Source organism: Branchiostoma floridae, chromosome 3 (genome assembly GCF_000003815.2).
Source record: "Branchiostoma floridae strain S238N-H82 chromosome 3, Bfl_VNyyK, whole genome shotgun sequence".
Lineage (NCBI taxonomy): Eukaryota > Metazoa > Chordata > Leptocardii > Amphioxiformes > Branchiostomatidae > Branchiostoma > Branchiostoma floridae.
The window spans coordinates 22,190,341-22,202,930 of NC_049981.1; the positions used below are offsets into that span (position 1 = coordinate 22,190,341).

At 40.4% G+C, this 12,590-nt stretch overlaps 1 protein-coding gene across 4 annotated transcripts in view; it reads right to left on the reverse strand.

Annotated features, from left to right (window-relative positions):
• Positions 1–1,876: 1,876 nt before the first annotated feature.
• LOC118411039 (sodium- and chloride-dependent GABA transporter 2-like) overlaps positions 1,877–12,590 on the reverse strand; it is a 36,927-nt gene continuing 26,213 nt past the window's right edge. For 3 of the 4 annotated variants that reach the window (XM_035813044.1, XM_035813046.1, XM_035813047.1), the window contains exons 5-15: positions 12,326–12,469; positions 11,802–11,934; positions 10,630–10,764; positions 10,090–10,193; positions 7,928–8,052; positions 7,163–7,275; positions 6,618–6,755; positions 5,931–6,063; positions 5,431–5,531; positions 4,679–4,849; positions 1,877–4,234 (exon numbers count right to left, since the gene is read on the reverse strand). In XM_035813044.1, the coding sequence (XP_035668937.1) occupies positions 4,100–4,234; positions 4,679–4,849; positions 5,431–5,531; positions 5,931–6,063; positions 6,618–6,755; positions 7,163–7,275; positions 7,928–8,052; positions 10,090–10,193; positions 10,630–10,764; positions 11,802–11,934; positions 12,326–12,469 (1,432 nt within the window). In that variant the 3' untranslated portion in view covers positions 1,877–4,099. Of the gene's footprint in view, positions 4,235–4,678; positions 4,850–5,430; positions 5,532–5,930; positions 6,064–6,617; positions 6,756–7,162; positions 7,276–7,927; positions 8,053–8,762; positions 8,888–10,089; positions 10,194–10,629; positions 10,765–11,801; positions 11,935–12,325; positions 12,470–12,590 lie in introns of all 4 variants that reach the window. The other variant, XM_035813045.1, reaches the window with a different exon arrangement.

Below are 12,590 nucleotides of genomic sequence, written 5' to 3' on the forward strand. Positions count from 1 at the left end.
TAAACAATGTGCACTTATTCTCAGTTTTATAATGCTGTATCTAAATGGTCTATTATGAACTGATTTGAGATATTCTTCCATACCAAAGTGTTTTTTGATTTTCGAATATGTTTTTAGTTTGTTGGCGCTTTTGAGCTGTTCCCTCCAGCCAGAAAGAAACGTGTCTTTTAGACGCTCTTTGAATATGTTCCCAAAATGTTTGGCATTAACAGCGGGGTTGAGCCAAACATTTTGGAACCCATGTCTGCATAAAATGTCCTGAACGTGAGTAGCCCAGTCATGTTCTTCTTCGACTGAAGTGTCGTAAGCCTTTTTAACAATCCGATCATTTGGTAGAGTATGCAATCTTAGCCAGTATTTAATCAAATGTGTTTGACTGTCATCGAATAAAGGACATACTCCTAATTAATTAATGCACCTCTTACGGCGGCATTGACAGAGCTTTTCGGTACATGAAGTAAAATTTTGCAGTAATTTAAGAGTACGTATTCTAAGTCAGGTATTTCATATGAGATTTTTGGTTGTTCTATTGTTATATTCTGGTTCCTAAACAAAGTGTCTGACTGGTATATCACGTTCAGTTTGTCACTGTATTTCTTGAATCGGACAAGAATGGGACGAGTATAAATAGTCGAGGCTTCTGATATATTTCCCAGACGAGAGACTCTAAGTATATCAATTTCTGATCCCAATATCGGGCTGAGGACTGTGGCTATAGATGTTCTAGTCGTTTCATTTTGACATTCCGGAATCCCTTTGAATATTAGATCTCTGCATTGTGCATTTATTCCAGTGAGCTCACTACAATAAAGTAGGATGGGTTTAACCAGACTGTTAAACAGATTAATAGCTAGGGAAATCGAGGGGTTGGAATTAGATGACAAGAATGATTTCAATTTGAACGAGGCCCGTAGTGCTTTCAATCTTAACTGTTTTATGGCTCGACTAAAAGATCCTGAAGGTGTTATGTCCACTCCTAGGTAGGTATAAAAGTTTGTTATCTCTATATTTTGACCCTGAGATGTGAAAGGTGACTGTTTGTTATTGACTGTGCGCCCATTTTTGGAGAAGATCATTACTTTTGTTTTGTTCTTATTGATTGATAGTTTCCACAGAGAGCAAAATTGGTCCAGTGCCCTCAAGCATTCTTTTAGGCCTGATTCTGATTTCGATACAAGTACAAGATCATCAGCCCAAAATATGCTGTTTACAGGAGTATCTTTTAAGAATAGGGAGTCACAAGATATTGGATTTAATAGGGCCGGGAAATTGTTAATATAAAGGTTAAAAAAAGGAGGGGGCTTATGTTACAACCTTGTCTTACCCCGCAGAATGACTGGAAGTAAGGTGACATGCCGTGTGGGGTTTTAACGCAATATTCTATGTTGTGATACATTGATTTTATAAGTCTAAAAAAGTTACCTCCTATCCCTAGAGATAAAAGTTTATAGAATAGTCCGTTTCGCCATACCGAATCAAAGGCTTTTCGGAAATCCACGAAACATGCATATAGCTTAATTAAAGCAAGAGTATGTTTGTAGTCTTAATGAATTTTCTCACATTACATGCGCCCAACATAAGTCATGATAAAGTTATAAGACAGACCCAAACTACATTTGTATGGAGAGATCTACAGTTCCGTTTACATTGACACTTGTGTGTAGATATCTGCAAGTCTGTATGAGTTGTATATTGATATTTTTGTGGCCTAGCCCTAGGATAAGTTTGCGGGAAAGAATTTTTTTACTTGACCCACCGTTGTGCAGCCTGGTTAACGATATCATTAAACCGAAAAAGTCTAGTGCTGTGGTGATATCTTTTGCGATAAAGTCAATGATATAGTACAATCCCAAGGGAAATAAATAAAAGGAGGCAGTTTGGGGGTTAGGTATCCATCTTTATTGACACATCTGTGATCACCCATCTAAGATTAAAAACTGACGTTCTAAGATCACCTCACACGACTTTTAGACATCCTACTACATTGCAATGAAACTAGTTGTCCAAATCACACCACATCAAATGCACTATATAATGTACAGTGACTGAGTAAGAGGGTCGAATGGTTGCCATTCGTGCCAGTTTTTTTGCGGGGTTACCTATATCCGATGTTTTAATGAACAGGGTAGTCAAGGTTGACAGACGGTGGTTTTAAATCGCAATATTTTCAAAATACTACATCTGTCTGTCGATCCCCGTTGTAAAAAATAACGGATATAGGTTACTCTGCGGATAAAGGTGAACTATTGTTAGATCCTTCTCTTTAAGATAAAGTTAGAGGGCGGAGTTATGATTACAAATTCTGATGATGTTTTAAATTCTTACAAAAATACATGAATTTGACCGAACTTCAGCTGAATTTTGTTTGTGTTTTTGTGATTTGAAGGATTTGGTAAAGATGTTAGCCAATGTGTGTTCTATGATATGTATAACAACATATGCTTATAAACAGTAGTTCAGGATCATATGACAGTGAGCAAAACAACACTTAGATCCTACACACACTTACATTCACTTATAACAAGTTCATGTAGGCTTACATATTTACAGCAGAATACAGCAATTCTTGAAATGTTAGAATAACCTTTAAGTTAGAAGAATAACCCACAATCATATGTTACCACTACTATGATTATACTCATAAAGTCACATGTAATTCCACAGCTTGTCAGATAAAAGTCAAGTTCATCAATGTTTTATATATTCACTTAAACATAAGGCAGTGAAAAAATACTGCATGCCAAACTGCTTGCAGGTAGTTAAAGGAGAGAGGGGAAAATAGAAAGTAAAGCTGAGGATGGCAGGAGAATCGACAAATTTTCCTGCTTTCAGAATTATCATGAAATATTTTGTGCTTGAAAAGCAATAAGTATGCACAAAAGAACATGCAATATCCATTATGGATAAACCCACATACACCGCGACTAAAAAACTTAGCAGCTAAAGACTTCAGCTCCATAAGCCTCACAATTTATGTGCGTATGGACACCACCTTTGACTTCATTCCACTGTAAATTGCAATGCTGCCTACATCTTACTGCACAGACCTGGATGGATGGCAGATTTCTAAGGCTTTGGACTTGATCTAAGCCTTAGGAAACCATTACCAGCCGCCCAGTGTTCAGAGGACTGGCTACCTACATCCAAAATATCCACAGCTCTTGCTTGTTTTCTCAAGCATAAACATTCTTGAACTGTACAGAAATGCCATACCCCTTCCTCTACATTACATAGGGATACTTATGTGTGCCATCAGCCAAAATGTTAAAACCTGAGGCTACATCATCATGAAAAAGGCAAAAGAATGATACACTCCAGCATTTTCTTGAAAAAGAAATTCATCATACTAACAGTAAATGCTTACCCCACAAAACAACACCTATGGCAAGTCTAGTACAGTCTGCACAAGTCTGTACCATAACATCAAGTTTCACAATATCCCTTACAACAAGTCCACAGAAAAATACACTTCATCTACATCTTCATGATAGTAGAATAAACACAGAAATCCTTTTGATGTGTGTTTATTCAAGACGATGTTGAAATTGTGTGAGCTTCATACTGACAGAGTGTCAGTACATCATCATGTCATTTATTGCATCCCCAGGCAAAAAATGAGACTATGGCATGGGCCTGACAAGTATAGTCTTACCATCTGAAAGTATGGGCCTAAAAATGATTGGTTCTGCTCTGTAGCAAAAGCACACATAATATTTATGTCATACATGTAGTTTCATTGGCATGTATGAAAAATATGGCCAAATAAGGAAAGATTTAACATCCTGGAAAAGACTAAATGATTTGAGCAAGCCCTTTAAACTTTATAGGTTGACTGTAAGCCAGCAAACAAAACAAAAGGAGAGCCCATATGCCCATATTTTGATTTTCCATAATATGTGAGAAAGCCCATTATTTTTCACGCAATTCGTAGCGAGACGACCAAAATTTTGCATAACAGCCTTCCTCGATATTAGCATAATACTTTTAGGGGGTTCTTCAGAATACAGCATAAAACATTATCAGAACCCCTCATGCAGACCCTCCAAAAGCCTTGGGATGGTAGGGTTTGCCAGGTCAATGAAAAGACAGGTTTTCACGGTCACAGCATGTTGCCCTGTTTGTCGTGGTCTGTTTTCGGTCCATCCACCATGGCGATAGCATTGGCCTCCTCTCCAACTGCACCATTCTCTTCTTTCCGCTTCGTGTAGATGGGAGTCAGAAGGGTGTGTATTCTCTGTGGAGGGATGAAAATCATCTTTAGATGACGAAAGGTGTAATGCAAGATCATATTTTTCATGAACGTAAGTTAAGCAGAAAATACCTTAATGCTATTACACTTTTATAGTACTACCAGCCTTCTTTGTGCAAAAGAAGACATGGACAATTCAAGTTTACTTTGGGACAGTTGGAATTTCTTTGGGGGACACTCCTGGGACAATAAGGAAAAAAGCTACTTTTGAGGCCTATTACAATTACTGGTGTATTGAGGTTTTCCTCCTAGCTCTTTGCCTTCATGATGTATGCCTCCCGTCATCATCATCATCGCGGGCTGCTTGCCCGGACCCGGTCCACTCTCTCCTTCCAAACGTTTCTGTCCCCCATAGCGTTCTTAAGATCCTCGACCTGCAACCCATACTTTCACCCAGACCCAAGAAAATAAATAAGTGCCAGGCCTTACCTCAGAAAAGGTCCCTTTTGTTGTCAGGATGTTGTAGACGAATCCTATGGGAATCATCACCATGGAAGCCAGCGCCATCAGCCAGCCAATCGCCTCGCCCCACGGCGGGTACGTGTACGTCTTGTTGTACGTCGGCCTCTGGTACTTCACCAGAGAGAAGATGAAGATACCCTGCAAGGTCAAAACTTAACTTGTTTATGTTTGCTAATGTTTGTATATCATATCTGGAAACCACCTCACAACGGGTTTGTGCTGAAGAGTACAAGCTGCATATCCAGACAGTCCTAAACAATAATTTAGAGAATCCACAGAGATTTTGCAATACGGGTAAGTCACCAGGTAAGAGTGTTTCACACTTTCTAACTACGCAAACAACACTCATTGCAAGTGGTACTAAAACAAGTAACCCAAAATAGAAGATACTGTATATGAAGGATGAAACCTAAGACTAAGATTAAACGCGAGCTGCAGGTATACGAGTGACACGGTGTCACTGAACACGCTATAACGTGGCCTTGACGTGCACAGGAGACATGCTGTGACGGTCGTTGTAAGGTGCTATGTAGGACACTAAGAATGGCAGTGTCTTTTATTGCATCCAGACAGTATTAAGTGGGGACAACTGACTTTACAAATAGTTTAATATGTTTATTTAGTCTTTCGGTCTTTTGATTATATAGAATGACAAAGCCTGTGAAATGATCTTAGTCTTAGTTTTGAAGTTCGTGCATCGCCTATCAACTGTCACTCACCATTGTCATGATGGGTGTCACCACCATCCAGCAGATCTTGATCCAGATGATGGGCCGGAAGCCGACCATGCTTTTGATGTCCCAGTAGAACTTTGTGCTGCCTACAAAAAAATAACAAGGTTAGATATTTCCAGGTGTGTTGGTATAGTCCAAATGTCTAGATGATGATTTTGGACGTTACACAGAATAGAGGACTAGAGGTAGTGTTAATTCTATAGCTACCTTGCTATCAAATACTTAAGGAACAGCTACATGTACCATGAATTGCTAGTAACAGACAAAAAAAGAATTGTAGGAGTTAGTATTGTGTGAAAAAAAATATGTGCAAAGGGAGTTTACAGATTTCTATAGACATTTACTGACTATATTTGTCTTAATTTCCTCTACTCTACAAATTATGTGTGATACAGCTGATGATTCTCGCTTGCCAAAAATGTATATGCCCAGTTATTTCCAATAAAGTAACAAGAAAACTGACAGCTCAAGAAACGGTGTCATACCAAAGTTCCAGCCGACACGATCGCCCAGTCCGTAGAACCACCCAATACAGATGGCCTGGAAGAAGGTCACCCACAGCAAGGTCATTCCACTGGCCGAGTAGTTGTCAAACAGTTGGAAGACGTACATCCCACCCTAAGCATAGGGAAGATGGAGAAATAGGTTATTAACATATACATATTACATAAAGGTCACATAGATTTGCATATTATGTATATGTACAATCATCATTACAATGTCTCGCAGCCTAACAGAGGGTTCGTACTATGACGCTTTAAAAAGTAAATAGTGTAGGCCCCTACGTACACCTAAAGTCTTGCCAGTATCCATCTTGTTTTCGCTCCAGTTTTCTCCTCTGACCTCCTAGTTTTTGCAGCCTGCATGTGGCTGGATCCCCCTTGCAGCCGTTACTAAAAGCTTGCAAGCACAAGGCATCCTTGTACCAGTGATGAGCAGCTAATCTCTCTCAAATTCTAAGTGATTCCGCATCAGTCATTATCCTATCCTGTTCTATTCTCCAAGCAGAGGTTGAGTTGCGTAGATATAATAGTCTGGATTTTCACCGGCTGTCTCCTCTTGGGTAAAAATCCCGACTACTATATCTACGCGACTCAACCTCGGCTTGAAGAATAATCCTGTTCAATATTATCCCTCAGAAACATATTCTTTAGCAAACAGAAGCTGCTTACCTGGGTACAGAAAGCGAGTCCAATGAGAAACTTCACGAAGCAAACCACAGCGATGAAGATCTCTCTGTTGTGCCCACGCCTGAGGATGTGCGGATACATGTCCTGGCACGACGTCACAAAACCCTCCACCCCGCAAAACTGGACAACAGAAGAAATGTTGAAAGGTTCATTGAAGACAAATTATTGTCTAAATACCCTCCTGGTGAATGGAATCGACTCTATATCCTCTGTTTTAAAAAACCAAGTATTTTGAGGTATCAAGTCAACGGACAATGGTTTAAAAAATTTTAAAATGCAATATTGTCAATTTGAAAATATTAGTACTGTAATGATTTTGAAATGCTTACTTGAAGTCAGATCCTTTATTTGCTTGGAGATTACTTCCTTGGTACTTAACCCTATAGCTAGTTCACCTTTATCCATTGACTTGATATCCCTATGTACCCAGTTCTTAAAAACAACAGATAGGTAACTTCGCTGATAAAGATGAACTAGCGTTACATTTTTCTAAAAAAAACAAAAAACTGTAAGCCCGTCCTCCTTACCTCACTGTCCAACCCCAGCAGCAGCACCATGAAGAAGAAGAGGATCGCCCAGAGGGGAGACAGGGGCATCAGGGTCACGGCCTTGGGGTACACGATGAACACCAGGCCAGGACCTGCAGCATAAAGAACCAATCACATCACTGGTATCAAAAATATATAAAGTCAGCGTTTGTATTACATGCAGTCTGGTTGGTTGGTTGGTCATAAGTAACTCATAACCTTAAGTTCTTAATTTGTCTTGTTACTGAGACTTCTAACACGTTGCTTGTATCAATGCAAGAATATAATGCTGCCTCAAGATTACATTGTTTTAGAATTTCCATTTCACTCACTGTTTAAGAATTTTCATCATTTCAAGTTATTATATTGAACACATATTTTCATCAATTTCAGGTCAAGAAGCTCAGATTTTTTAAACGGACATACAGAGTGAATTTTTCTTTTTAGCCCAACAAGCATTGCCAAATTTCTGTCCTGGGATGGTGGGACAGGTCCTGGAGACAGGCCTTAAAAGTCAGTGATTGTGTAACATTAAAGCATGCAGGGTGGTGGGTTGGTTGGCAGTGGTCAGTCACAAGTAGCTTATAACTTTGAAGTTCTTAATTTCTCTTGTTACTCTTCTAACAATATCTTTGACACAATTTGTTCCCTCCATTGCAATGCCAATCATTTGTGCATAGGACCAAGCTCAGCTAGATGAGATTCAGGGATAGTTTGTTAATTCAAGCATAGCGGGGAAAGGTTTAGAAATCCCAGTCTGTTTACCTGACTCTGCCACATCTGCAACGGACACTCCCTGTTGGAGCGCCATGTTACCCAGAAAGCTGAAGATGACGATCCCAGATAGAATGCTGGTGCCAGAGTTCACGCAAGCGAAGACAACAGCATCCCTAAGAACACATTAGACATGTTCTCAGCAATTCCACTGGATATTTCATCATCAGATTCAGAGGTTCCCTTTGAACCACAATGGTTAGTAAGTTTCTGGAATTCTGCAACACTTGAAATGGTGGAATTGCTGACAACAAGTGGCAAGAAAGAGATAAGAAGAAACAGGTATGAACCTTATACCCTAATGAGAATAGGCGGTGCATACTGCAAGTGAAACGTGCATAAACTGCTCAAACACTTAAAGGATATAACCTTGTCAACCAAGGAGCTGTAAAGGAATTTATAACATGTAGAAAAATATCTACTGGAGTCATTCTAGGGACTGCTTTCCACAAATTTCTTCAGAAGTGGTGGAGAAGACAAAACCCATCGCTTCCTCGTGTCCCCATCATCATATTTTTAGCGTGAAAGCACTGGCATTTTTGGAAAGATAAGGCTTATATAGTAACGCGCTGCAAATGAAATGGAAACTATATAGATACAGCTGTGAACTTCAGACTCAGAAGTAAGTGTTAGCTCAGACAACATTCAAAGCAAGTGTTAATTGAGCACTGCAAGGTTGTAGAAGACACCCAAAACTGCAGCTAGAAAAAAGCAACACCCTGTAGAATAAAAAGTGAGAAGAGCAGCGAGATTTTCTGCTTTCTATACACCTAAACTCCCCAAAATCGGCACCCTGTTGGCAGGAAACGACATCAGTATACTGTACCTGATTCTGCAACCTCGCCCACTGATACACCCTGCTGCATGGCCATGTGGCCCAGGACGCTGAATATCACAATGCCCGACAGTAGGCTGGTGCCAGTGTTCACAAAGGCGAACACTATGGCATCCCTGTGGGGGCAAAAGACCGTTGAGTTTGGAGTTAGTGTAGAATCTTCACTCAACAGGAAAAACATCTAAGGTTATACACCTCTGCCAACAGGCTGAATAAAAGTTAAAAACTTGAACTATGCGGCTCCGGATGTCTTTAATACTGAGGGATGACTGCAGTGTGCACAATGTCAGTAGCTTGAGGAATGAATCCACTCTACTATATATCTATACACCTCAGCGTTGTAGACTGTGCAAAGAGTAGCTAGTGCTATGCTGCAGCACAGTGTGAACCAGTCAGAATTGCCCTGAGGAAGGTGACAGACGATCACCAAAACGTCAGTTGAATAAAGCCCTTGGTTGTGTACAAAGGATCTTATTTTGTGACTTAAAAACCTGATGAATCTATTCACGTGAGCAAAGAGCATACTCAAAAGCTGTGCAGATGTCAATAAATCATAACATTTGTATATAATATAGAATGTCGATGTAGAAAGGAGACAGATTTGTGCATGAAAAAAAGGACCAAACATCACCACCTGGAAACTTACATGTGTCTATTGGCTACAGAATACAAATATAGGCAATTGAGGAGTTAGTAGAGGTAAGAGCACATCCCTGTGCACTGAAAATAAATTGATCTTGTAAGCAGTTGTTAGTATGACGACGTGGAGTGTGCAATCAGAGGACAGAATATCTCAAGTATTATGCAGACTACTACTTCAGCACCACGGACAGCTACAACACATTACAACACAACACAATACAAAACAACACGATACAACACAAAAGACACAACACATGATCATAAGAAGTGCCTCAATGATGCAAGGTTATTAAATACTCAAATACTCCCAGCAAAGTCTTTGCCATTGCAGTCTAACAGGGGTGGACCCAATGGACAGAGCCGCATGGAAGCACGATGTGAAGACTAACTGACTGCTCTCTACCTGTCTCAGGGATCCTAGCAGCAGTATAATAAAAAAATGGACACTACTACTACTACTTCTCCCTGTGCTCTGATGAAATAGATACTCACCATACTTGACTCAAAGAAGTCAGAGAAGTGTAAGATTTTCATGCTATTTCACCATAACCGTGTAAGCTAATGATAACACAGTTGAAGTCCCTATGAGTGGACATATCTGTTGTAAATTATAGATTGTAAATTGAAGAATTATTCTACCAACAGATTGTTAAGTTTAATAATACATTCTTTTCACCTGTGGCAATTGTTGTTGAACTTGTTGTAGCTGCCCAGGGCGATGAGAGATCCCAAACCGATGGAGTAGGAAAAGAACACCTGAGTTCCTGCATCCATCCACACCTGTAAAGGTATTAAATGCGATACAGAATTGACATAAGATCAACTGTAGTGCCACGTGGCGTCACAGCAGTGTATTTGGCCCTCAACCCAGTGGTCCTGGGTTCGAATCCTGTCATGTTTCCAATCTTATGCCCATGAAAATGGCACTTTAAACAACTATACTCCCTCCACCCAAGTGTATAACTGGGTACCTGACTTAGTTTTTAATGTGGTGGTCGTAGGGCACCCATCGGAATCATAAGAGTTGACCTTAGTTGTGTCTTCCTCGTTAAGCCAGGTAAAATTTTGACTTGATATCCCTAAATACCCTGTTTTTAAAAGCAGCGGATAACGGTTAGCCCACAGATAAAGGTGAGCGAGTGTTACCTGTGGGTCTCCCTAAATACCCTGTTGTTTAAAAGCAGCGGATAAAGGCTACCCCACGGATAAAGGTTACCTGTGGGTCTCCGAGCCTGGTTATGTTGGGTTTCAGGTAGAACTCCAGGCCGATGTCGGCTCCCTGCAGCGTCACCCCCCGGATCAGTAGGATAAACAGCACCACGTACGGAAACAGCGCCGTGAAGTACACAACCTGAGAGGTTCGGGAAAAAAGAAAGTCAGTCAAGTCTACTACACGTAAGTGCGCCTCCTGCCAGGATTTAAGGAATCTGTAGTCTGTGATTGATAACTGGTATGTCGTCTTTCATTTAAGTATATCAATCTGTATCCATTGTATTTGATATGTCAGGATGAAGGCTGGTAAAAGTGTTCTCACCTGTTCCCTCGCCCCTTCCATTGGAGTGGTGAATATTAATGAACAAATGAACAAGAAAACTCAGGAATACTGACTGACAAATTTTATGAAGTCATAGAAAATAAGAAAAGGCACCTGAATGAAACTTGAATGATGAAGTACACAGTGAGAACACTAACTTAAAAGCATGTAATTGCAATAATGATACTTGACAATAAATGGTAATGTTAGGTTGTTGACTTAGAATATAAAGGCTTTGGGTTCAAATACCTAGCAAGTTGTAATGTGCTACAGACATCCTTTGGGGAGGCACATAACACCCATTTCCTCACTTGAACCATTGTCCATATACCACTATATATATCACACGACTTTCAGGAAGGGTGAGTCAGCCTGTAAAGCTGCAGTACCTCAAAATACTGCTAAGGGGCCCCAAGTCTCCATATTTCTTCGGGACCTCAATAACTGCCCAAATGCAAAAATTCATACAAATCCATCTTAGGGATAGTTATAGGTGTGAACACACAATACATGTATATGGCTCCCTTCGGTCAGCAATGACCATTTCAGCCCAAGAGCTTTGGCTATTGCGCACAAAAACAACCATAAACAGTATCCCCATCAAAGGTGAACCTCCTTTCCCAAAGGTAATCAGCTGGAAAGGAGTACCTAGCTTTGGCTAGAGCATCTTCTTGGATGGGATGTAGAGGAGAGGTCCCATGTCTGAGGAGAGCCATGCCTCAAGCACACACCACACTTTGATATCAAGAATTTTTGCATGCCCACATCAGTTTTGGGGTGCCCAAGGGTTGTTATTCATAGAATCAAATCAGTGTGGCCTTTTGCAAACAAACATTTCTATCAGTAGCCCTTACCCTGCCAGTGCTCTTGACTCCCTTGAAGATGCAGAAGTACACGATGATCCAGGCCAGCAGCAGACACAGGATCAGCTCCCACTGCATGGAGCCAGGCTGGTCCAGGCCACCAGAGATCTGCAGTACACGGTTGCTGGGCAACACAAGCAACAGATCATCAAAAAATGTGCCTACAGAAAAAAACTTTCATATCATATTTTTTCCCATTTTTTCCATGTGCTTCTTGAAGTTCCTCATTGATTATGCAGATCTAGTCCTCATTTGCATAGCATTCATATCATTGTGTACATCTTTGCCTAAGCTACCTGCATGTCCAAAATAGTCGACATCCAGCATTCCTTTCTTCAGTTATCCTCTTTGGAATGTTATGACAAAAATGCCCCTGCAGGTCCACAATTCAATGTTAGCGGACTGAAACTTGACCCACCTTGTCCTGAGGTCAAAAGCTGTTCGGGACAAGAGATACATTAAAAAAAACTGCAATGGATATTTCATGGAGGTAAATATCACAAAGACCGACGTACTTCCAGTATTCCAGGGATGCGGCAATCCGAGTTGCGTTCTCATTGGTGGCGTTGGGAGCCACAGTTGTCATGGTAACGTTGAGGAGCGTGCTATTCATCGTGCTGTTCTCCGCCTTCTTTATCTCCTCATCTGACGCAATGCATCTTGGGATAGAAAAATATTGACATCAATTTTATCATCCAGAGTTCTATTAACCTTCTAGTAATATTGTAGTTTTCATACTATAGCTAGTAAGTACGAAAAATCGTTATGATTTTCTTTACC